Below are 25,652 nucleotides of genomic sequence, written 5' to 3'. Positions count from 1 at the left end.
ATCTTTCCCATCATCAGAGTCTTTTTCAATGACTCGGCTGTTCGTATCAGGTGGCCAAAGTATTGGAGCTTCAGTTTCAGCATCAGTCCTTCCAGTGAATATTCAGGGTTGATATCCTTTAGGATTGACTGGTTTGATCTTGCTATCCAAGGAACTCTCAAGAGTCTTCTCCAGCACCACGGTTCGAAAACATCAGTTCTTCAGCACTCACCCTTTTTATGGTCCAGCTCTCACATCAGTACATGACTACTGGAAAAACAGTAGCTTTGACTATACAGACCTTTGTTGGAAAGTGATATCTCTGCTTTTTAATACACTGTCTAGATTTAACCTAAGACAATCCTTTGTGTCTTTCTATTTCCTCCATATATAAAATATGAATCATAAAAAGGTATCTGGATTAGTTATTTGTTCCCCAAGATAGTATATATGGAAGTATCAATACAATGAAAAGTATAGTTGTAAGAAACTAATATGGCTGCCTACTAAAGAACTGAAATAACCATTATCCATATATTAAGATTCCTTTCAAAATTCTAAGTTTGACAGTTTGTTGTTCATGATGTATGAGCTCCTTGACTTGAAGACCCCAGTCACATGAGCAATCTTGTTTCTAACTCACTTTATTTTCATACACATTTCATTTATTCAAACAAGGTAAGCAGAATGCTTTGAAGTATCAGCAGCAGGTAATTAAGCAATGTATTGGAAATGTATTGGAAACTATAAATTATATACTTAAGCTTAGTCAATGGCCTGCTGTGTGACCTGAAGCAAATCATTTGGCCCCTCTAGACTGAAGTCAGTCACTTCTAAAACTACACTAGGAACCCTGAGCTGCCCCCCAGAATTGTCAGAGAACATAATAAATGTGACTCTATGCCATTTTGAAAAATATAAAGTACTAAACAAATAGTCTGTGTATTTTTCAAATTACCCTCTTAACTTCACTTAAATGAGTTCAGGTTGTTTTGCTGTGGAATCCAGGCACTTGCCTATTTAAACATTTTCCTGATTAAGAATCATTTATCTTTTCACTGTTTTACCGAGAGTCATTAGTGCTGCCATCAGTTCAAACGCTGCTCTGCTCTGCACTATATTAAATCATCAGCACAGGAAATAGCACTTCCTGTCTATAGCTGTGAGGAGTGGCTTGACATAAATTAGTCAAAAGGGGGGGAAAAAACTGATTGCAGATCTATCCTACTATCACCTTCTCAAGAAACACACACACACACAAAGAAACATGAGGATAATTGCTCTTACCCCTCACCACTCACTTGCTTTATGAGATGGCAAAACCCCTACCTAAAGGTATTATCCATTGAAGTGAAGTTCTGCTAATTGTCCTCAAGGAGACCTCACATAAGAGTCATGAGAAAGAAGACTTCAATTAAGACTTGATCTCCAAGGTCAAACCTTGAGGTAGAGATTGATAGGAATGTGGAGAAAGTAAAAACATTATGTAATGCTGGATTCTTATGACATTATGGCTATCTTTGTTTGAATATAATATTTTATATCTACCAGAAAATAGTTTTATACATCTAGGATGATTGCTTTCCTTTGGATATTATTTTACCCACATTTTTACCGTATATGTAAAAGTATATAGAGCTTCCCTGGAGGCTCAGTGGTAAAGAATCTACATGCCAATGCAGGAAATGCAGGTTCAATCCCTGGTCTGGGAAGATCCCCTAGAGAAGGAAATGGCAACCCACTCCAATATTCTTGCCTGGAGAGCCCAATGGAGCCTGGTGTGCTACAGTCCATGGGGTCGCAAAGAGTTGGACATGACTTAATGACTGAAAAACAAAAATGAAAGTATATAGTTTTATATATATGTGTGTGTATAATATAAATTTATATGTATAATTATGTATATGTAAAAATACAAATCCCTTTTTAAAAAAATATATTCTCATGACATCTTATGGTGCAGAACATCTGATCCCTTTTTGTTCATTCCAAAAGCACCCTTTTGAGTACAAGGAACAGAAACACACTGAACACCCAGCACTGTGTCATACATATGTGTTGATTTTTTTTTTTTTAAACTTAAAGTGAAGAGATCTTCAAGTGAGAGAATTAATCTTAAAATCGTAACAAGAAAACTAAATACTTTGACTCCTCATTCTGAATTCCATCTACTTAACCCCACTGTTTCTAAAAATGGTTGTGGATGAAAAAGCTAGTTGTTCCTGCAGAACCGATAAATGCCTAAAACCGGGTCCTCTATTTGTTAACTATCACTATTGAAAGCCAGGCTGTGGCCTTTCCTCTCTGAAATGGGAATGGCTACTCTGCCTTCTGAAAACGAATATGTTTCAGCCAACTTTCATAAAGTTCAGAATTTGGTGGGCAGTTTCCTTTGAAAGTTTACATTAAGTGTTCTGCCACTCAAGTCTCCATATGGAATTGTTTAAGAAGTTTAAAGCCAGCAATAAATGCCTCGCCTCAGACATACTGTAAGCCTTTGTCTATTGAAATGCAGCAGCTGTTTCATTGCTTAAACATACCAGGTAACAGCGGCACAAAGAAATAGCAAGTTTATGACAGGCGGTTTTTCCGGACAGGCTACAGGCAAAGCGACAGAGTTTTGTTTGAGACTTTAAAGAAAACACACATACAACACCGCATAGCAAGCACATCTCGATGGCCTCTTCTTCTAGCTCAGAAGAGCTACACTACCAGAAATTCTTGATTAGAGAATCAAGAAAGTGAATCCAGCTTTATTTGAAAAGTGTCAGTGGCAAAGCAGCACATAAGTCTGTGTTTGAACCCATAGGACAGCCACCTGTTGGGTACTCATGATTTTTTTCTGTTTCAAACGAAGAAGTTGAGGCCCCAAGAGGCTAAGTGACTTGCCCAAGATCACACAGCTGGCGGTGGCAGGATCATGACTAAAATCCACCTCCACGTCTTCTCATTCATGGTCTGATATTCTCTCCAGTCCACCACCAGAGAGTGCATATGGCAAGGTTCAGAACATTCTAAGTTAGTCTTCTCAAACCAGGGGGGTGGGCTCTGATCCCCATAGCATATACATAGGCTGTCTTCCCAGAGGGTTCATCTTACTTGAAAATTTGATTAGGGTTTGTTTGAATACGAGGAACAATGTTTTGAATCTTAACTAGTAAGTAATTTAAAACATTGTTCCTTGTAATCAAACAAACCCAGCTAATACAAAATAGAATGTAAAGTTTTATGAAACATTTTAAGAACCAAATATGAAACCTGGAGGCATTTCACACTTGGAGCCTGTGCCCCTGGACCCCTGGAGGTCTACTTTCACTCTCCTTGGCCATTGGCCCTTTGGTGGAAAATTAGTAACATGTGCCCTAGTTCCACAACTTATTGTAACTTTAATGTGTATGAAGTAGAGTGTTATTTTAAATGTTCATTATTTGAAGGGAAAGAACATCTTAAATACCAGAGCACTAATTTATTTCCACCAGTCAAGAATTCTGTATCCTGCTCAAGAAACAGATCCCAACTAAGACCCAGAAGCCTCACAAGCCCCACTTTTGCTCCCCTCCACCCCCCACCATCACTCACCACCAAAGGTAACTCTCCTGCTTTACATCATAGATTAGTTCTGCCTATACTTGAACTTTGGAATTATACAGTATGTACTTTTTTCTGCCCATCTTCTTTGCTCAACCTTTGTGAGTCAAAGGATATTCCTTTTCAAAGGAAAACTTGGTTGGTCTTTACCAAAATGAAATCCTGGGAAATGGAAAGCAGTCTTAAGTAGAAATTAGATAATTGTGAGATCCCAAGGAATCTATATATTCTAACCAAGCCCCTCTCTAAAGCTGAACACAATTAAACTTCTTAATTAAGTTTTTATAGGTATATTCATGTGAATGAAACTTATCACTGTGCCATTCTGTGGCCCCTCCTGTCTCGAAACAAAAAGGTTTTAAGGAAATGGTCTTCTAAGTAACTGAATTGTATGAAAATTCTATAAATATCTCTTCTAATTGTGAAGGCTTTAAATGGTTTTAGTAATAAAGACAAAGAAGAAAGTTAAAGATTCAAAAATACTGCAGGTTGCTAGAGAAGGGTTAAAGTCAGAAAGAGAGGAAAACATGTGGAACGTTTTTAATGACCTCACATTCCTTTACACTGAGCAGAACGACATGGCGCAGTAATGCCTGTTTATCTAGCCTGTGGAGTTTGAACTGGAATGAGGCTTTGTGCGTGAGAATTTTTTGGTGAACCTCACAAAGATGTATAGGTTATAAGGTGTTATAATTAAAGCCGTAAAGATTCTTTCAAATCTCACATCCAAGTATAATTAGTTTAGGTCATGTTCTGTAAGGTATTTTCTCAATGCTATCATTTAAAAGGGATCCACTTGGCCTCCAAGTGTGTAGAATCCTTGATTTAAATATTTGTAACATTGACATACAAACTGCTCAGAAAGTCCCTGAAGTGTCTGGAAACTCCCCAAAGTCCCCCCTACCTTTGTTCCAGTTATAGCATTACAAAGTGAGGCTAGCAGGAGGAGAAGAGTTTTAAATTTTCTTACGTGCAAAGTAAATGTTAACTTTGCTCTACGTGAACTATGTCACTTGATGCTGGCACTATTGCCCTAGCTGCCTATCTCTACATACCTAATCCCAATTTAGACCTTATACTATAAAAAGATAGCTTTTGTTGATGGAGCACTGCCTAAATGCTAGGCATCAAGCCTACCAGGCTCCTCTGTCCATGGAATTCTCCAGGCAAGAATACTTGAGCAGGTATCCATTCCCTTCTCCAAGGGATCTTCCTGATCAAGGGATCGAAACCAGGTCTCCCTCATTGCAAGCAGATTCTTTACCATTTGGGCCACCAGGGAAGCCCTGGCATCATGCTAGGCAATATATATTCACTGTTTCACTGAATCTTTGCACCAACTCTTTTTTTTTTTTTTTCCTTATACCCACTCTTGAGGCAGCTCCTACCCTTAACCTCATTTTGCAGATCAGGAACCTGAAACTCAAAAATGTTAAGTTTTTTGTCCAAGAACAATAAATGTTAGAGCTAGGACTCAAGTTCATTTTTGGACTGTGACACGTGGCTTGTGAGATCTTAGTTCCCCAACCAGTGATTGAACCTGTACCCCTACATTGGAAGCATGGTGTCTTAACCACTGGACCAGCAGGGAAGTCCTGTAGGACTCAAATTTTGAGCTGTCTCATTCCAAAGAATATGCCCTTAACCACTGTGCTATATTGCCACTTTCTCTTATGCTAAAAATCATTCATATTATTTCAGGACATTGCCAAATCTATTGGGTAGTAGGCAGGTTTTAATGTGTAACTTTTTGATGTGGAAGAGTTGATTCAAGGCAGATCTTTGATCAGAATGCCGAAGCAGGCTCTTATTATTTTATTTCGTGGTTTGTTTGACAGTTGCTTCTTAATTCAGATCTGCTTTAAATCTATTCTTGGAAGGACCTTCTTTTAAATTGTGTTTAATAGATTCTAAGTGATACTCCAGGAAGATGTAAAGCTTCAAAAGAGCTTAACCCAACTGATGGTCAATGCCAGGAAACTTGTCTGGTTTTGAGTTTGGAGTTGCACCATCTCTCCAAGTACTTACACACCTCACAGTGGAAGATTTGTGCAAACGTGTATGACTCCTTGGGTACCTGCAAGTGTGTTTAGCAGTAAATAAATCTTCAAGGAGGAGAACAGTTCTTAAGCCAAATTTACTGTCTTTTCTCTAAACCTGACTTTCCTTGACTTCCACTCACCAAACTTCAATGCTTCAAGGGTCTTTGTTCCTTTCTTCCTTGCCCCTCATATCCAAACAGCACCAGGTCCAGCTGGTTTTTCCTTTATAATATCACTTATCTGTGTCCATATTTTCTATTCCACAGCAACCTTGCTAAATTAAACCCTTATCATTCCATAAATCTGCAGTGGTCTTCTGACAGAATTCTTTATCTCTACTACCACTCTTGCAAATTCTTTTCCAATCACAGCCAGATTGACTTTCCTAAGACTCTCTTTTATTATTTCGCTTACTTGCTTTAAAAGCTTTCCATGGCTCCCCATTGCCAAGTGGATAAAGTTCAAATACTTTTCCTTGGCTTTCAAGGCCTTCACATCTGGCCCCAAGTTACCTGGCCAAATTTACCTTCTACAGCTAGCTATCACACATAAACTTCCCCTTCCACCAGACAGTTGCCTGGATACATCTTATGTATTAGCTTGCTTCTACATTTAAATCACTCCTGGTTTACAGAATATGTAGAGAGAACAGTTTTTATTTATTTCACAACAGAGCTGTGATTTAGCTGAATTATCTGATTAGTAGAATTATTCACATGGTTTGATACCTTTAAAAAATAGTGAAGTTATGTGTTTTAGAATCTTGTCATTTCTGAGTTACAAATTTAACTACAACCCAGGAATCTTGAGCATCTGATAAGTGTTCTGTTGTCTGCTTGAATTTGTAACAATTAAATATACTCACTTTTGGCCTTTCATAGATCTAGTGACTCTAGATAAGTGTTAACTTTCTCTTAACAGAGGCATTGAAAAATCCAAGTTGGTTTATTTTTCTAGGCTTAAGTTAAGTGACATACTTGTGTACCACACTATAATCCTGACGCTTAACTGTAAATTATCTTTTCTAGTCACTCAAAGTGAGGCAAGGGGGTCATGGAAAGAGCACTAGACAAGTCTGAAGATGTGGGGTTCAACTTAATGTTGTGTGACTTTGGGCAAGTTACTTAACCTCTCTGAGCTTCATTCAGTTCCTTCATCTGTAAAACTGGGATAATAATACATGCTTCATACATATGCAGTGAGAATTAAATCAGATACTTTGTGAAGACACATTGGATTTCATTGATTCTCACATTCACTTTTTTCCACATTTAACATTTCTGACACGAGGATGCATGTGACACTCAGTGATACCTTGGCATTCTGTCGTAGTTTAGTTGACAGTGGTTTTCCTTTCTTAGTGGCACGTAAAAGAGTGGTGTGTCTCAAAATCAGGGGTGTCTTAGACTTGATGAAATACAGTTATTGATTCTCTCTCCCTCAAGGCTATGTGACAACGCATCCTTTCCATTCTCATCCTGCCACAAAATGCCCCTCGCCAAAGACTCACATGAATTGTTCATATTTTAATTTGTTTTCTTATATGAAACTTTATGTCATATAAGGTTAACTATGGAACCTTATGTCAGTCTTCATCACTGTTAAGCTCTGGAAACCAGAGAATGTATCACTGTTTTTGTAAATGAACTTGCATAATTATATATGATTCTATATTTAATACATATTTACTTACTGGTACTAATTCCACTTTTGAGACAACATGGAAACCTGGGGTCTTAATAGTATTCCAGGGATTTTTGGTAAAAGATAGGTAAAGGGCTGAAATACCAAGGAATACATAGCTTGTGTTACTACCTAAGTTTCCCTACATCATTGTTTCCTATTGAAAATACCACCACTTACTTACCTGCTGGCACTTTCCCTTGTCTATAAACCAAGCAGCTACAGACAACACTGCAGAAATGCTTGTACGACCAATAGGCCTTGTTCTGATGATGGCGTGGTTTGGCCCTCTTTTCAACTACCTGTTTTTCTTTAGTATCAACAGCCGTAAGACAAACAGGAAAACTGTTACTGGCATCGGGAGGCTAATGAAGAAAGAAGAGTGAACATGCATGATGGGTCCCCTTTCCCAGAGTGAACTTTTGTGGACTTTGTCCACAGGCTCTAAACCAGTTTATCATTCAGTCACTCATTCATTTCCATTTTTCACTTTTCTGTGGTGACTTGACAGGTTAAAGATTTCATAAATTCCGAGCTCCTAGCACAGTTATATTCTTCAGAGGACCAAAATACCCTGATGGAGGAGTCTGCGGAGCAGGCTCAGCGCCGGGACGAGATGCTTCGAATGTACCAGGCCCTTAAAGAAGCCCTCGTGGTCATCGGCGACATCAACACGGCCACGACGTTCACGCCCGCACCACCACCTGTGGACGACTCCTGGATCCAGCATTCCCGCAGGTAGGAAGATGGTGCCCCCAATGCCAGAGGCCTCCCAGCTTGTCCAGAGTCGTTTTCTGAATGTGCTTCCCTAAACCAGTATGAAGAAGAAGAAGTGAAATTGCTCAGTCGTGTCCGACTCTTTGCAACCCCATGGACACCAGGCTCCTCCGTCCGTGGGATTTTCTAGGCAAGAGTACTGAAGTGGGTTACCATTTCCTTCTCCAGGGAATCTTCCCAACCCAGGGATCGAACCTAGGTCTCCCGCATTGTAGACAGACGCTTTACCGTCTGAGCCAGCAGGGAAGTCCAATGTGAACCTAAAGCAAAAAGAGGAAAAGGATTATTTAAGTTCAGGAGGGAGAGAGAGAGTCAGATAGTCTCAGCTCCTTTCAAAAACAAGCACAATATACCTGGACAATGGCATGTTATACAGCCATTAAAAAGAATAAGTACTGAAGTGAAAAGACAGTCCAATTAATGTGAAGCTTAAAAAAAATTTAAGTTGTAAAATGTATACAAAAAAGCAACTTATGCACATATAAATTATATGTGCATAATTATAAATTATAAAAATTGCATAAAAAGAGAGAGAAGAAGATAATATAGAATAGAGATAAAAAGGATACCCAGGAAAGATACTGGTTGTCTCCACAGAGGAAGGGGTGGGGAAGGAAACTTCCTTTCACCTTTTACCCTTTTATAATATCCCTAATGTGTATCTGAGTTAGTCAGACAATACTTTTTTAAACATAGTCAATTATAACATATTTTTTAAGGACGACTTCTGATGGAAAGGAGGATGAGCAAACTGATGTCTCTCTCTATCCCCAGGTCCCCTCCTCCAAGCCCCACCACCCAGAGGAGGCCGACGCTGAGCGCACCTCTCCCACGACCCGCGTCCGGCCGGGGACCTGCACCCGCCATTCCCTCCCCGGGACCCCACTCAGGGGCGCCGCCAGTGCCATTCCGGCCGGGCCCATTACCTCCTTTCCCCAACAGCAGTGACTCGTTCGGGGCGCCTCCGCAGGTTCCGTCTAGGCCCACTAGGGCCCCTCCCAGCGTCCCGAGGTGAGTGTTCTGCACGCGGCGGAAGTAGGGGGGTCGGGGGGTGGGATGCTCGTGGGTTCTCTTCTCATAGCGTGACAGACAAAATTGATTTGGAAAAGAAAAGGGCAGAGATACTGTCCTACACGTTTGCTGTATCCCCTCCCCCGGGAGAGGAATCATAGGAAGATTGCTGAGCCCATGACTCCATTTAGAAACCAATATATGGACTACACTCTCCTTTCTCTACTGGCACAAATTAAATGAACCACAGAAACTTAGGTCCAGATGAATGACGTTTTGGCAGCTATTTGTAGAATTTGACAGAGAACTTTGAAATGAAAGAGCCAGTGGCTGGTTTGCTGCAAGCTGTGTGCTCCCTAGGTCACCAGAGCATCACAAGCTAAGGCCTAGCCTCTTCTATTACCAGAGGAATTCTATAAAACCACTGACTTCAAGGAATATTATCCATCTGCCCTCCGAACTTTGACCCTTAAACCCAATGTAACTAACTTTAATGTAGGCTGAGTAAAAATCTGGCTGATTCATCTGCAATTGTTTTTTAACACAGACATATGACTGCTGTGTGCGGTCACTGACAATAAATAAAACAGAACAATGTACATTTGAATAATACATTCTGGCATTTATAAGCAGATTTTTAGGCTTAATTGTGAAACAAAATAGCTAATAAATAACTGAAACTTGAAATCGTGTATACCACATATAGTTGAAACTATAGTCTCACCTTCATACATTTACAGTCAATATATTAATTAGAGATTTTGAAAATAAAGGGAATTAGGGTTTTGTTTTTTTTTTTCAACATCAGAAATTTAAAAAGGAAAGAAAATAGCCCATAGAGAAAGCAAGTTTTTTCAAAGTTCAATTCAGAGGATTAAAATATTTGTATACTCCATGAAGGAAAACCTTACTATGCTTGTACTGTCAAAAGAGAAGTGCTTTCTGCCCACCCATGAAGTCTGAGTCACCTCACCCTCTGATTACAGTGCTTACATTTATTTCAATCTTCAGGGCTGTTGGGTGTAATGAAGAGAAGAAGGGGTATCCTAAACCACTAAACAAAGGGAGGTGTAGAGGAATAGAAGGGAAGTGAAATCAGAAGATTTGATTTGCCATAGGTCTTGGGAAACTCAGACTGAGCCATGAGTTCCTCATCTATGAAATAAAGACTCAACAAGGTTGTTGCTCAAATCATATGAGATGGGATATTTGAAAGAGTCTCATTAACTGTAAATCATGGTGGATGTTATTGCCATCACCATTGTGGTCCCCATCAGAGAGGATATGTGTACTCTCAAACCAGTTTTTTTTCCTCTAACCTCAGAAAATTTGATTTATAATTTACTTGGAACTGAGCTTAATTCTAGTATTAATAATAAAAATGATAATATTTATTGAGCTCTCAATGTTTGCTTTGCGTGCGTGCGTGCTCAGTCGCTTTAGTTGTGTCTGCCTCTGGTGGCTCAGTCAGTAAAGAATATGCCTGAAATGCAGGAGGCCCAGGTTCGATCCCTGGGTTGAGAAGACCCACTGAAGAAGGAAATGGCAACCCACTCCAGTATTCTTGCCTGGGAAATCCCATGCATGGAGGGGCCCAGTGGGTTACAGTCCGTAGGGTCACAAAAGAGTCAGACACAACTTAGTGACTAAATCACCACCACCAAAATGTATCCTAGGTGCTGTCCTGAGAGTTTTGCAGGTACATTTTTGTTGAATGCTCACAACAACCCCACGAGTTAGGTGATTGTCCATTTTACAGACTAGATGCAGAGGTTAAGCTGTTTGCCCAAGGCACTCAACCAGGCCCTAACAGAGTTGGGCTTCAACACCAAGCAGTCTGACTCCAGAGCCGAGTCTCCTAACCATAACGTCAGGATTTCTCCACCTTAGCGCTACTGACGTTTCTGTTGTGTGGGTCATGCTGTGCATTTTAGGACGTTTAACAGCATCCTGGCCTCTACCCACCGGATGTCAGTTGCACTCACCAAGTTGTCACCACTGAAAATGTTTCCAGACATTGTCACTGGTTTGGGGGAGTTAATCTCCCTCCCCTTGAGAACTTCTGTACTGCAGCATTCAAAAGACTGTCCCTTCCATGTAATCAAGCATAAAGGTCAGCGCTGAGCCTCACTTATAAGCAAAATTAAATTATTATTTTAGGAAACTTAAAATTGACTGGGAAAAGGTCTGCCATTGTGCCAAGAACGTATGGAGGCCATTGGGGGAGGGCTGTTAGAGTCCCACACAGGAGCCTTGAAGTCAGCTATTTTGTCTGTTAAGCTATAAGAAGGAACCAGAGCAACCTGGGGATGCCTGTCTTCAGGAATGAAAGTGCATGTCTTTGCCTGCTCGCTTGGCTGCTTCACCTCTTTGTTTCAGATAAGCTGGCTTGCCAATACCTTTCAGAGATACTGCTGAATGCTAAATTGATTTGTTAAGCCAGGTGGAGTTGCCCTTGGTATTTCTGAGCTCAGTCACAGAGGGTAGCCGGCAGGAATCAGCCTCCGGAGCCTGAGCTGGAGAGGGAAACCTCCAGGTTTCAGTCATCTGCACTAGGACAACAGTTGTGTTACTCAAAATTTTTAGAGTATTCTCAAGTTAGAGCCAGACTTAATTTGATCTGGCCTTGCAAAGAGTCTCAAATGTAAAACAGAAATGAGAGTTCTGAGTAAAAGAGGAAAGTTAGTTGTTTTCTGCTGAGCCTTCGAGTTTCAGCGCCAGTTCTGCGCATTGGGAGGGAAATCCCTGGAGGGGCAGGGGGGTGGTCACCTGAGAGAGAGCAAGAAAGACTCTGTCAGGATCCTTATGCCTATTAAAGTTTAGCTTTAGATGGAGAATTCTGACCACATAAAGTCTGTTTTTAATAAAAGCCAGAGCGGGAATCCTACCAAATGCAAGCCAGAAATGAGGTTTAAGATTTCAAAAAAAGAAAGAGAGAGGAAAGGAAAGAGAGACAGAGATAGAAAGAAAGAAAGAAAAAGTTAAAGGAATTCTTGTGGAAACTTCACCTTGTCCTATTTATTTATGTATTCTCTTTTCCCTCCATGACTTGCCTCCATTTTCTCTATTAAAATCTAAAAAACTTGAAATGCCATTATCCATCATCTTCAGAAAACCAACCCTTAGCTTTCCGAGAAGGAAATTTAATTTTTTTCCCCAGTCCTTTGCTTTCTTAAGGGCCCTTTCTCCCCTTTTATCTGAAACCAGAAACTCATAATATGACAAGACAGCACAAGGGGTATCCCACCAGCTCCCTGTTGGGCTTTAATGTTACAAAGGCAAACACTGAACTTTTAGCAGCAAAAGATTCTGCCATGCATTGTGTGCCTGAGCTTAGTTTTCTTCTGGATAATTCACAATTTCATTAGCAGGCTATGATCTTCAGTTTTAAGAGCATATATTTATTATGACCCTATTCAGACATAATGAAAGTGCTTACAGTTGTACAGAAACCATGAGTATTCTGGGTGGTTTGTTTTTTTTTTTAAGTGATTATTATTTTATCTTTCCGTTTCGATGTAAAGAAAGAGGAAGGAGAGAGGCTGGTGGAGTCATTTTTGGCCCAGGTTTTCTCAGCTGCTCAAACTGTTCTGGTTTATGTGCATGGAGCCTTTCAGTGAGGGAGCTAGAAATATTGAAAACTACATGCCTGCTTTAATTAATTCCTCCTGAACTAGGGAAGCATTTCTGTCCCAAAGAGGCTCACCAACAGGGATGATTCTACCATTAGAAAGTTGACTGTACACAAATCTGACTTGGGGAACATTTTCTGATGCTAGAAGGTTTCGTGTGTCCCCCTCCTCTCTCACCTCCATCAGCTTCTCTGGAGGGGCTGAAACCCAGTTGGAAAACCCCATTTAGTTGTATCCTTGTTTAGCAAGATATTCTTAAACAGACCTCAGTACCTCTTTAGGGGCCCTATTCTTTTACTTGAAGATCCTAATGTTTGGCCAAACACTAACTTTAGGGCTGATGTAGCTATTTTCAGTTAGAGCTTCTTAAAATTAGCTAATTGGGAATCACAGCCTTTGACATTAACAGAACAAATTAACTGAATCAGAGTGTGTTTTTCCTGGCAACGGTGACTCTGGCATTATTTTATTCATTTGTCTTCTCCCCTTTCCTTGGACTAAGCTATTTTGCAACGGTCAAAAGGAGATAAGGGTGGGAGGAAGGGTCTCTATCCAAGGAAAAGCAGACTTCACTTACCTCATCACCCAGTCTTCTATTTTTTTAAAAAAAAACTTAAAAAAAAAAAAATAGAAGTCCTTTTTTAACCACCCCCTATCACCAAGTCTGATGGTGTCTTTTAAAAATGACACAAGTGAATCAGAGGAAAGGGTTAGCTTTTACTCCAGCTCATTCACATGACAGAAACACAGCATGGATATCAAGAGTGCTGGATAGAAAGAGTCTCTCTCTGGGGAGGCCCATGGTGATACCGGCATCCCTGCCTTGCGGGGACAGCCGTGGAATAGCATTAAGATTACCCCAGGGCCTCCCACTTGCACTCCTTCCACGACTTAGTTTCCCTGACTTTACATGGAGCACCTTGAGAGTCTCCTCACAGCCCCACATTCTCAGTAATTCATGGTTCTACTAACCATAGCAAAAGATACATCAGTTCTTTATGTGAAGAGACAGTCCATGCATGCATGTTCTTTTCTTTACAGAGGTAAAAGCCCTTTGATTCTCTTTAATCTTGTTTTAAATGGTTGACCTTGATGTCTTCTGTACTGTCTCTTTTATGCATACATATTTTATGCATTGATTTAACTGACAGATAACACAGAATCCCTTTCACGTAGGGATAAAGCTCCCCTGTTTTGTTTTGTTTTTAGCCAGTTCCCCAAATTTTGAATAAGAGAAAACCTGTGATTCTTATGAGTGTGTCTTTGCATCCCTAATATCAAGGTTTGGTGCCATGAAGGACGAAGCTGCCGAGCCTTGAAGTCGTGGGCTCAGGGTTCACGGACAGTTAAGCAACTTGTGGGACTAGCCTGTGTCTGACTCCTCAGCAGTCATGTTCTGGAAACATCCTGACTTACTCCCTCCTCAACAGCCCTCTAAAAGCATGACTTCTTTTAGCAGCTGAGTGTCTTTGGACGAATGATGAATTCATCTTGTGATTTCTGATTTCAGCCATGAGCTTTCTATTTTCCTCACCATCTTTCTCCTTTAAAGAACAAACAGATAAATCTATGATTAGGTGTATTGATTTTTCAGGGAACAGTTATTATATTTAGCAACTGGATTTAAAAATCAAGCAAGGATTTTTACAAAGTATAATTGCTGAGACTAGAAACACCTTCAAAGCATTGTTTCTGATTCTTAATATTTGAGGCATATCGTGAGGCTACTATGTCACAGAATTTGTTACTGAAACCCCAAATGTAATTAATAATTTGTTGTAGGTTTACCATGAGTTGTCATGATGCTTAATATATTTTCATGAATATAGGAATTTGGCCACAAGATGTTCACTAAAGAAAATGTCTTTAATTTTATTTGAGCCTCTCTATTAAATATTTCATCAAAATCATTCAAATACCACAGTGATTCTGGTTGTAACATAATAATTCACTAAAGTGGATCAATGGTTAATGTCAAAGGTTTTCTTTCTTCAGGGTCTTGGTTTCATTCTAGTTCGAATGGAAGTAAATTAGTCTGGTGGTTTCCTTCTTGGGTCTAGCAAACTTGAGTTACTTTACACAAACATCTCCATCCCACCACAGTCCAGACTGACTGGCAGTCTATTTAGGTCAGGCTCAGGAATGTGGGAGCTTTACAGCTGTGTCAAGGTAGATTTCAGATCGCCTTTAAATTTTCAATGTGCCCCTTATCTTACTTTTCCAAACATCTGATATTGCAGGAGGGTACAAGAAAAAGGAAAATAAGAAAGGTTCTACATGAGACAGTACAAACAACAGAAATGCAGACAGAAAGCAGGGCAATAAATATAACAATAGACCATATACCATCTCAGCCCCATGGTAACTGGCACTGAGTTAACGAAACAACTTCTTCCACATCTCACAACAAATAATAGCAAATAGCTCTGTCATTGTTCTTGTTTGGGGCTCTACACTGCTAAGCTTCGACAATGAAGGGAAAGCCTTTCTGAGTTTCAGGGTAGCCCATCCCCCCTGGTTTCACCTGATCGAGGAAAACAGCCAAGACTGGAGTCTGGCACAAGAGCCATTGTCCGGTGAAAAACGCACAGTCAATAGTTATTATTCGTCCTGTAGCCAGTCAGCAGCCAACTGTCACCAGCTGGAATCTGCTGAATGTTCCTACATACAAGTTGATGTCAGCTGAAAGAAAAGAAAACAATTCTACCCAGTGTAAGCAGACCCACAGTCTTGTAGACGCACACAAGCTAGTACTTCTGTTTCATCACTGCCCTCTTTTGTCTCCCTCGCTGTAAGAAAAGAACGGTTTTACGGGGAACGATTTTTCATTTTCAGGCAGTTATGGTCAGATGGCATGTTTTTCAATGACTTCAGAGATTCATGGCACAGCATGATCCATGGCTCTTTCACCTCTAAATTTTCTGTAAGCAGCCAGCTCCAAGAATGAGCTGCTGGACGCTTCTTCCTCCCTCTGATTTATCAGTTACAAGGAAAAAAATCAGAAGTGAAATTTAGCTTACTAGAGCCACTTCAGCCAATAAATAGCCAGGAAATTAAACATGAAAATGTAAATGCTGCATTTTTCACTCAGAATATGCATTATATGCCTACCTCCAGTTGTATGAGAGAGGAACTGAGGATTTAACTGAGGGTTTGATGGCTGTTGTCTACTTGTCATAATTTTATTTTATTTTATTGCTGCTTAAATATAGAATTTTTAAATGCCCTACATCGAAACCTTCAGCTTACTGTAGCCAACATCTTGTAACCATTGTCTAGGGGAACCTCTGAATCTAAACATATATTTACACCCTTTAGTTGCCAAATGAAATCCATCTGGCTTACCCAATGCTGTTTCCAAAAGAATATTACACTTTTAGTCTGGCCAGTATTTTTAAACGTAGAAGAGGAGGTGGGGGGTGGGGGGCGTGTTGGAAAGGCACTGGGTTTATAAGAATCTGCCTGTGTACTGATGCCACATTAACAGTATTTAGATGAAGTTTAAGCTCATGTGGCAACTCTGACCATAAATAGAATTCCTACAGAGGGCAGTGTCGAAAGCCACAAAGAACTGAGGCAGGCTCATCATGGCACAATACTTTCTTTTCTTTCTGGCTAATTTTTAGGCATCAGAGCCACACGGTAGGCAAATCCACAAACAACGAGTGCTCTAATTTCTGAAATTATTTTTTAACCATTCCCATAAACACCAGGAACTGTCCACTCCTGTTTTCCAGCCAAAATTATCAGCTCACATGAATTGTAGAAAGAACACATTCCATCCAAGGACCAGGGGGAAAGATGCATAATCAAAATGGTAAATGGCAAAATTCTCAATTGCTCATGGTCAGTGACAAGGCCAGGCCTTCTTGATTTTAATTGCTCAGACACATGGAGAATTCCAAATCTTCGTAAAGTCAGCATTTTCCCCCACTGGGATTAAACACTGAAAAACGGGATAATACTGTTCTTGCTGCTGTTATGGGAACCCAGTAAATGTGTAGGTTAATATAAAATTTGAAGTAAACTTTATCCTTTTTCTGTTTTTGTTTTGTTTTTGAGAAAGAATAAGGGAAAGACTAGATAACCACCAACTAGATATATCACCACAAGTGAATCCCCAGGCATCAATGGCAATTTTGAAACCCAAGAGAAAGGAGACCTCAGGTGGCTCTGAATATGATTTGGAAAATAATCTTATTTTACAATCAAATATGCCAGTTGCCTCCACCATGTAAATAGATATCTGTATTAGGTTTCAGATTTTCGTGAGCAGCTTTACCTACATTTCAGTATATTTGACATTCATCTAGCATGAGACTTTTTATGATAAGAGGAGATGGGAAAGCCTTTTTTAAAGATATTTTGCAGCTCAGAGAATCTAAAATGAAATTATTCCACTTGGAAATGGATAATTATGTAAGGTATATTCTGTACCATGTGCATTTTTAAACTTTATATTGGGATTGCTTTTGAAGCCAATTTTAAGAGTGAATGCAGTTTTTCCCTCAAATAAATCTCCTCCTAGTCTCGTGCTCAAGTGTTTTCGCCAGAAAGTCTGCACTCTGCTTTGCCTTTTAGACCACCATTCATGGAGTAAAGCTATAAAAATGAGGAAAACGTCTACTTATTTTTAAAACAACTAGAATTTCTTTTTACTTCTTAGCAGTATTGGAAAGTATTTTAATAACTAAAATAATAAAACTTCATGTGAGGCCAATGCTACCTTAATTATTGCCTCTTGGGGTGGAAAATTAAGGAAACATTAGTAAATGTGTTAACTAGAGAAACCACTGCAGTAATTTCCCTCCACGTAACTGGGTCTAAAGTCACAATAAATCCATGCTGTACATATCCTTTGAAAGAAAGAAAAGTTATAGTTTTAGCTGTAATAGTAGTAGTATCAGAACTCTCAGGACTGAAATTAATGGACCATAAAAATCCCTGCAATTCATCAGTGGACTTTGATTAACCTACTTAAATGCTCTCCAGTTCAGTTTAGGGATCTGTGATGAGGGTTGTTGATATGATTGCTTGATTTGTTTTAATATTTCGAACACTCTAAACTACCCCATTACCATCTTAATACTCTAAAACTAATAAGTATTTGGAAATTCATTTTGAGGCACCGTATCTTTGAATAAACATGTTGAAATCGTGTTTCTTGCTTTTGCTTAAAACTTTGGTGTGTGATTGATGACATCTTGTAGATTTCCCTCTTTTTTTTTTTTTTTTTTTTTTTTTTACTATACTCGCCTCCTTCAACCCAGGACCCTTTCCATTTGATATATAGTGTTTATTCAGTCTTGTGACTGAACAGCACATGGGGCATTCATACCGATAACCACTGTTACTATGTTGTTCCCTTCCCTGTAGAGCAAGAAGTCTCAGCAAAATATTCTTGAGGGTCACAGGGAATCTTTGCAACTTACAAATACTTTCCCAGTCTCTGTAGACTGTTCAGGTTTCTGTCTATATGTTGTTATTTTTATCATTAAAGTTAACCTTTACATTTTTGTCTGTGGATTTCATACCACTTATTAAGGTGCATTTTGAGGTACAAAAATATGGAGCTAGAATAACAAAGGTAGTGCTGACCACTGTCTCCAGTCCAGAAGGCGATGTTAAAGCAGAAAGGCAAGGTTTTAGGACATTTGTCTTTACTGCATTCTCATTGCATTCCTGCTTTGTACTCCCCGTCATTCTGATCCCTTTTGTCTCTAAGTTAGGCACTACACCCAATTATATAGGACGGTCTTCCGTTGGTTACTTCTGTCGGACACCTGCCTTCTAGCTGTGTTTGGCAGGCCCGCCGGATGAGGTAATAATCAGAAGAAAATGTTCTGGTTTTTTGGCCCCATCCACGTACAAGATTATTCAAAACAGTTTTCTGTGAGTGAGAACAGAGATGCTTTGAGATCCGTTGGTCTAACATTCTGTGGGGGTGTGGAGGAACAAAACTGTAAACTTTTTTGATCCCTTCTAAAAGAGTGGAAATATAAATTACATCTGCCTTTGCCCATCCTCTCAGTGATAGTTACAGACAGATATATGTCGAAATGAGAGCCTCTTATTTGTAAACATTCTAGCTGTACTCTCCCCAGCCGTCTTCTTGAGCACAGCTCCCATGGTCATTACAGCAGTGTTTCCCTAAAAGCATATTTTGTGAACTATTTCTCCAAGATGATGGCAGTTTTTTGTAAGACAGATGCCTAAAAGACATATGGTTTTCATAGATTTTTCCGTCTAGACTAGCTTTATTTAGTGACTTTTGGCCTGAATTGGGCTAGTTAAAGTTTCTGTAGGAGCTTGTATAAAATTTTTAAATGTGGGCATACCATTAAGGTGTAAAACAAAAAGTTTGACTTCTTATTGGCGAACGATTAGAAGGGATTGGTTGAAAATTTCCTTCAGGTTAAGTAATTGTGATCATACGGTGCACCCACTTGTCCATCCCTCTCCCACAACACTGTCCAGAATGGAAAGGCTTACCCCCAAAATCCGGTAACTGTTAAATTCATATACTTCTCACTGTTTTCCTGAGTAAATTCTTTGTATTCCAGTTGATGTGTGTGAGTGTGTTAGAAAGCTGTAATTCTTTCTGCAGACTCTTTACATGGCCCAGGGGACTTATGATTCCTTGCCCTTTTAGCACCAGTTTTTACAAACACAGCATTTCTCTCATTTTAAAAAAAGCGTCCAACAAGCCGCAGAGTAAAGGAGAAGAACATTCAGGAGTTTTTGTAGTGCCTTCATACGCTGATGAAGATTTCATTTTAAAATGGCAGTTTTTGAGCCAGCGTCAGAAGACTCATTTAGAAACAATATGATACTTCAAGAGGAAAAGAATAATTTCTACACTTGCCTAGAAATCAACCTTTTGCTCCCTGACACCACAGATCCGTGCCCAGTTTAACTGCATCAGAACACGGAGACTTGTGGAAGGGAGAAAATGTGGGCCATTCTGTTTTCACACTGAGCATTTAATTGGACTCCGTTACATATTTGTTCACTGACATGGCAGCTTGCAAAGCACACCACCTCTCTGTTTTTCTGTTTGCTTTCAGTGTTTTTGTTTTTCAAGCTTGAACTCTAAGACATGTTAGAGCTCCTCCTGCTGGAATTTTTTTTAATCACTTGGATTCTAATTAGTAAACTGTACCTCGTCTCCATTTTTTCCTCTCGGATTGATACATGACCAGAAAAATACCATGTGGTGCGTTTAAAACTGGCTTTTTAATTCACTAGGTTTCACAAGTCAGGCAAAAATGAAACCTTGGTATAACATAAATCTTCTTTAAATCTTCAGATTCCTCATGCTCAGTTTTTGTTGTTGTTGTTACAAAAATAAGAGGAATTGGAAAGTTAACTTTTGCATCTATATTTCTAAGTACACATTTACCCCCTTTGAGGTCAGGCCCCAAGTTGGATACTCATGCCAAGAAGGTTCTTGCTGTCAGAAAGGAGAAAAGGTCTTCCCCACCTTTCCAATGCAGAAGTGAATTTTACAGTTTCATAGAGAGATCCAGTGTTGCCTTTTTCCTCCCCATCCTTGTTTCTTTTCATTTCTTCTCCCTGACTTGAGGTGACAAAGCAGTGTACATCTCAGAAGTAAAAGTTCGCCTCTCCCAGTAGCTGGTCCTTAGCACCTCCTTCCCAACCTCTCCTCCTTCCCCCAAATGTCTGAATTGGCCAACCCCCTCCCCTGGTGCCTGGTGTGGGAGTGAGGGGAAGGGCAGGGAGAAGAGGATAGAAGACGGTGAAGAGGGTTAGAAATAGCTTTGCCCCAGCTACCATCAGTGGGACTAGGTTTCTGCATCCATGCATGTAAGTTCTTAGATCTCTTTGGGGATTTCTTGAAAGAGAGAGAGAGGTAGAGAGGGAGACAGAAGGAAGGGAAAGAAGAGGAGAAAGAGACAAAGAGAGAAAAAAGTCCTCAGAGGGGACACTGCCTAACTTCATTCAATAACCATGTGCGTGTGAATCTCTTTCAAAACCACCTCCTTTGTCTCTGTGTAGTTTTCTCATCACTATATTCCTCTGACCTTCTGTTTCTTTGCATACCTTTTAGTCTTTTTCTCTACCCAGCTTCTCTGTTGTCAGTGATACAGTACAGAAACTAAAATATAAAAAGGTCAGAAGTAATGCTTTTTAGGAATCATATTTTAAAACAAAAAACCCTTAAAAACTTTGCTTTGTGACTTAGGACTTGGATTAAAACAAGTAGTTTTGCCACTTGTGATAAAAAATGAGACATTTGATTTCTCAAGCTGACAGTACTTTTTCTAGCTTTTTTACCCCCTTCATACGTACTATCTCCTATCCCTGGAATGCCGGCACCCTCAACTTTTTCTGTTTTCTTCAAGCCCTTTTAACACCCCAACCTCTTTCCAACTCCAGTCTAAGACTCCAGGTATCCCTGAAACGCTTGAGGCATAATCCTGTCGTTGCACTTACCCAGCTGTGACACTGTTTACTTGTCTCTCTTCCCAGCTGGACTAGAAATTCCTGGGCAGTGACTGTCTCTATTTCTGTACCCCTAACGCTTTATACAGTACCTAGCACATAAACAGGGCTTATTGAGTGAATGAAAGAAAACAAAATGAGTTGATATACAATGTTTAATCAAAGTTTATTTTCAGAATTAGCCCAATATTTAGTGTATTTTAAGAAATGATTTAAATGCACACTTTCTCTCTTGTTCTTGTGCTATTCCTTCTGTGCTAAAACCTTGCCTGGCTAATTCTTTTTACAAATCATAAACTGAGGGGAGTTCATGTAGGCATATCATCCCTTAAGCTGCCTTTTTGCTGCAACCACAGAAGTGGGTTTATCTGTACCATCCTTATGGGTGGAACCCGAGTCAGACGTTTAAAATGAAGTGAAAGAAGTGTGGCAAGGTGGATTATATAACCAGTTATCTCAGAGACTAATTTATACAGTATATTATATGTTTGCATCTTCAGATAAAAATTACAGACTGTTTTTCCCCTTATGTTCTTATTTCAAAGTTCATCAGTTGATTCATACTTTCCCAGTGACATACATTTAAAAATCATGGGTTCATTTTCACAGGGGAAAGAAATGCTGGCTCTAAAATGTAGCAAGAGTTATATTAGAGAATTTCTCTTGAATCCCTTAAATGTACTCCAACTTCTCTGTTGTTTCCAACATCTACTGTAAACTATTCTTGGACAGTACTGGCTCACTCTGTACCAAAGCTAAAAGAGCCAAAAATATTCTGGATAGCATCCTATAGTGTTTTTGACAATTATAAAATATTATCTTCCATGTGGACAAAATCATGACTGTTCATAGCATTTTTCTGAACTTCGCCTTGGATTTTTTAGATATCCAAAACCTGTTTTTTTAATAAATGCTCAAATTAAGAAGCAAAGAACAATGCTGTGTTGAAATTTAAAAACACTGCGTCCCACGATCTGTTCTCTTAGAGCAGACATTAGCAAGAGGAAGTCCTGGGTCATAGTTAGCTGCCTTTCCATTTCACCTGGAGGTGTGCTCCTGTCTGATTTATTCCTGGGCATGTTCACTTATTCATGTCCTTGAATTCCTGCTTGAGACACTGCCCCCTACAGGTGCTATGAAAGGCTGCAAGCAGGATAAGGCATAATCTCAGGTCATGGGAAGTTTATAATGTTGTTCAGATGATAAACTATGTATACATGCCTTAAACTTTGAAAAATGATGCAAGGATTAAGTTATTCAAGAGGGTAATGGAGAAGTAAGGCATTTCAGTTCCTGGGAAGGAGATACTATGGGCATCCGCCATTTAGCTGACTCAGACGCCACCAGAGCCATTTTTGCCTGAAGCCACTTGGGAACCAAGCACAGCAGAGTCCATTGTGGGAGGCATGCGTCACGATTTTTTGCAGTTTTTGCTTTTGTTCTCTAAGAAATTCATCCTATGTAGCCCTCAAAAAGGAGAGATACTTTACTTCTTGTGCTTAGATAGACAAAATCCTTCTTTTTTATCTTTTCATCAATAAGATCAAATGACCCTAAATGCAATTACATGTAAATTAAATTTTAAAAGTTATATTTTAAGACTTTACCTATATCTAATATGTAGAACTTATGGTATAAATTGCATATCCTTTTTATGCAAATAACTGTCCTTGTAGGCAAATATAATTAATTCCCCTAAAAGTATCAGTCCTTGATTTTTTTAGTGTTTTTTATTTTTTTAAATTTGGGTCCACCTAACTAATTAGGCTGGGCTTCAGTTGTACCCTTTTCAAAGATGACAGTTTGGAATAGCATGGTTAGATGTGCTTTGTGTCTGCACCCACTGCCATGTTCATGAGCAAGCTTCTCTAAACAAATAGTTATTCTTCTGGTGATGACTAACAAAAAAAACTACTGTAGTATAATATCTCAGTCTTTACAAAATAAACCTAAAACCAATTTGACCCATGCTTGAATCTGATTTCCAAAGGTATCAAAGAATCTCCACAACCATTTCTTCATCTTTCTTAAGATAGTTTTTCCCAGCACTTTCTCTTTTTTACTCTGACTTTATCTGGCAAGTGAAATGAATTGCTAAGAAAGCAAGGACAAAATCATTTATTATGTCTTCAGACAGTTTTCAAAGCATGGGACCAGCAGTATTAGCATAATCTAGGAACTTACTAGAAATGTCTCACCCCTACAGAAAGTCTGTGTGGGACCTAGAAACCTCTGTTTTAGCAAACCCTCCAGGGAGTTCTGATGTACAGTCTAATTTCAGAGACATACCCTTAGAACATGCCCATGTGACTGCCCTATTGAAAAAATGCCGGCCTGGGAGTCCTGATATTTTGGTTTAAGTAAGGAAAGGATGGAGCCTGAGCTACAAAGGCCTAGGCTGGCTCACAAACTTATCAGATAGATAAATCTCACTTTCCATCCTGAAGAGAAATACAGGCAGGGGCAGAAAGACCAAGCCATGTCAGTAATTGGTGTTACGATGCACCCATTAAGGTCGGTCACGCATTGTAAATACTCAGAACCAGCTAACCCAGAGAAGAGCAAATGAAGATTTAGTTCTCCCATTCTTAGAAAAGAATCAAATGAGACAATCAGAGAATTGATTCATTCTTCTCTCTTATCAGTGTAGCCAGTTTCTCCCCGACCATGCCACCCACCCCGTATGAACATTCGACTTTCTTACAAAATTTGTCATTGTCCAAAATAATGCACCCGGCCCATCCCTGCAGCTACAAATGCAACTTTAAGTATTACATCTTTCCCTTTGATTTAGAAGCAGAAACATGGCTCTTCTATCGTAACCATAAACCGCCCACACACCACACAGTGTTTCAATAAACACTAAGTGATGCAAGATGCTCCATTTCAATATAATGGGTAATTTAATGAAGCCCATCTCTGTGCAAAGTAATGGAGAAAAATCTGGTACAAAACAAATAACTCTGCTTGGCCCAAAACAAACTGTCTTATGAGGTGAATGTCTTTGGAAACTCTTTGAATGGTTAGGAACTGGACCAATGAAATGAACTTTAACAGTAAACCTTAAATGTTTTTCTGGTGTTGAAGTTGGCAAACATCTTAGCATTACTTATTAAGAAAATTCACACTGAACAACTTGATGCTTCTCTTAGATTGTTTCCCTTACTAGCTTATCAAGGGGTTATTGTTTAGAAATAAAATGGTGCTTATTTCTTCCAGAAGGCTTGACCAGCTCTTCAGGATTTTTAATTACTAAGTACATGTATGAGTTATTTTAACTTGAAACTAGGCATATTTTAAAGATGTCATAATTATTTTAAGAGACCATGATGGAAATTTGATCTTTCTTCTTTTTCAATCATTAATTCACCACACAGGGTGCAGTGCCTATTCAGTGCCCTAGGGACTCCCTTAAAGTGCTCGTAATGGATAGGTTCTCCTGATTTAGTTATTTGAAAAAAAAAAAAAAAAAAAAAAGCATGAGCCAAAGACAAAGCTGAGTTCTGGGATATGGTGATGAACAAGACAAACAAAAGACCTGGCACATAACAGAAAGTTGTATTTTTTTAGTTTCCTGCCTTGCCTTCTTTCTGCAATTGCCTATTATCGTTGACTTTGTCTTGTCGCATCAACACGGTCCTAAGATTGGAGAGGAGATTAAGGAGAGGTTGCTGTGCCATCAGAGTATTTCAATCTTTCTATTCTCTGTCTCTATCATTGAGTCCATCCCTTCCACCTCCCCACTTAATTTCTAGTTTCTTTAACCCCATTATAGACCTACATTCTCCTATGACTTTCAAATTTTATATGCCATGATTAAAATCATATTTGCCCCTGCTTTAACCACATTATTGTATTTTCAAGCTCTGAGCCTGAATTACAAAATTTTGCCTCATTTTTTCCACTTAAAATGGGGTGCTGTAGTAAAACCACTTGCATATTTGTCTTAGCCCATTTGTATTCCACTATGAATAGATTTGAGTTTTTAAAAATTATGGAGCATAATACAGACCACATAGTACATGCTCAATAAATTATACATGCAGTGCATAACTGGAAAGCATGTTACAGATCATCTAGTCTGAGTCTCCTGTGTCATAGATGAGAACACTAAGGCTTAGAGAAGTTTAGTGACTAATGATTATACAAATTGGCAGTTGGAGCTAAAATACACATCTTTCAACTTCTGTGTAAACGTGCTGTCTCAAATATAAACCTCTGACAAATGCTTCAAAAAAAGTTGCATTTCTGGCCTCGCTGGACCCACTCTCCTTGAGCTAGTCTATACTCTAGCCTGTCTGAACATCTTTGTGTAGGTACTTTTCAGTCATTCACTTGTTTGTCTGCTATTTAATAAATATTTATTCACTGTCTTCTAATCACATTATACTGAATATATGTAATAAATACAGAATATGTGGTCTCTGCACTCAAGAAATTTGCTGTCTACCGGAGAACACAGGCCATAAGCTAG

The 25,652-nt window shown here is 39.3% G+C and overlaps 1 protein-coding gene across 13 annotated transcripts in view; it reads left to right on the top strand.

Annotated features, from left to right (window-relative positions):
- Positions 1-25,652, top strand: part of DNM3 (dynamin 3) — a 646,455-nt gene that overhangs the window by 607,793 nt on the left and 13,010 nt on the right. For 12 of the 13 annotated variants that reach the window (XM_025285930.3, XM_025285935.3, XM_025285936.3 and 9 more), the window contains 2 exons: positions 7,804-8,030; positions 8,844-9,080. In XM_025285930.3, coding sequence (XP_025141715.1) covers positions 7,804-8,030; positions 8,844-9,080 — 464 coding nt within the window. Of the gene's footprint in view, positions 1-7,803; positions 8,031-8,843; positions 9,081-13,994; positions 14,588-25,652 lie in introns of those variants that run through there. The other variant, XM_025285931.3, reaches the window with a different exon arrangement.

This window comes from Bubalus bubalis, chromosome 5, assembly GCF_019923935.1.
Source record: "Bubalus bubalis isolate 160015118507 breed Murrah chromosome 5, NDDB_SH_1, whole genome shotgun sequence".
In the NCBI taxonomy this organism is placed as follows: domain Eukaryota; kingdom Metazoa; phylum Chordata; class Mammalia; order Artiodactyla; family Bovidae; genus Bubalus; species Bubalus bubalis.
This window is presented reverse-complemented; position numbering and strand designations above follow the sequence as displayed.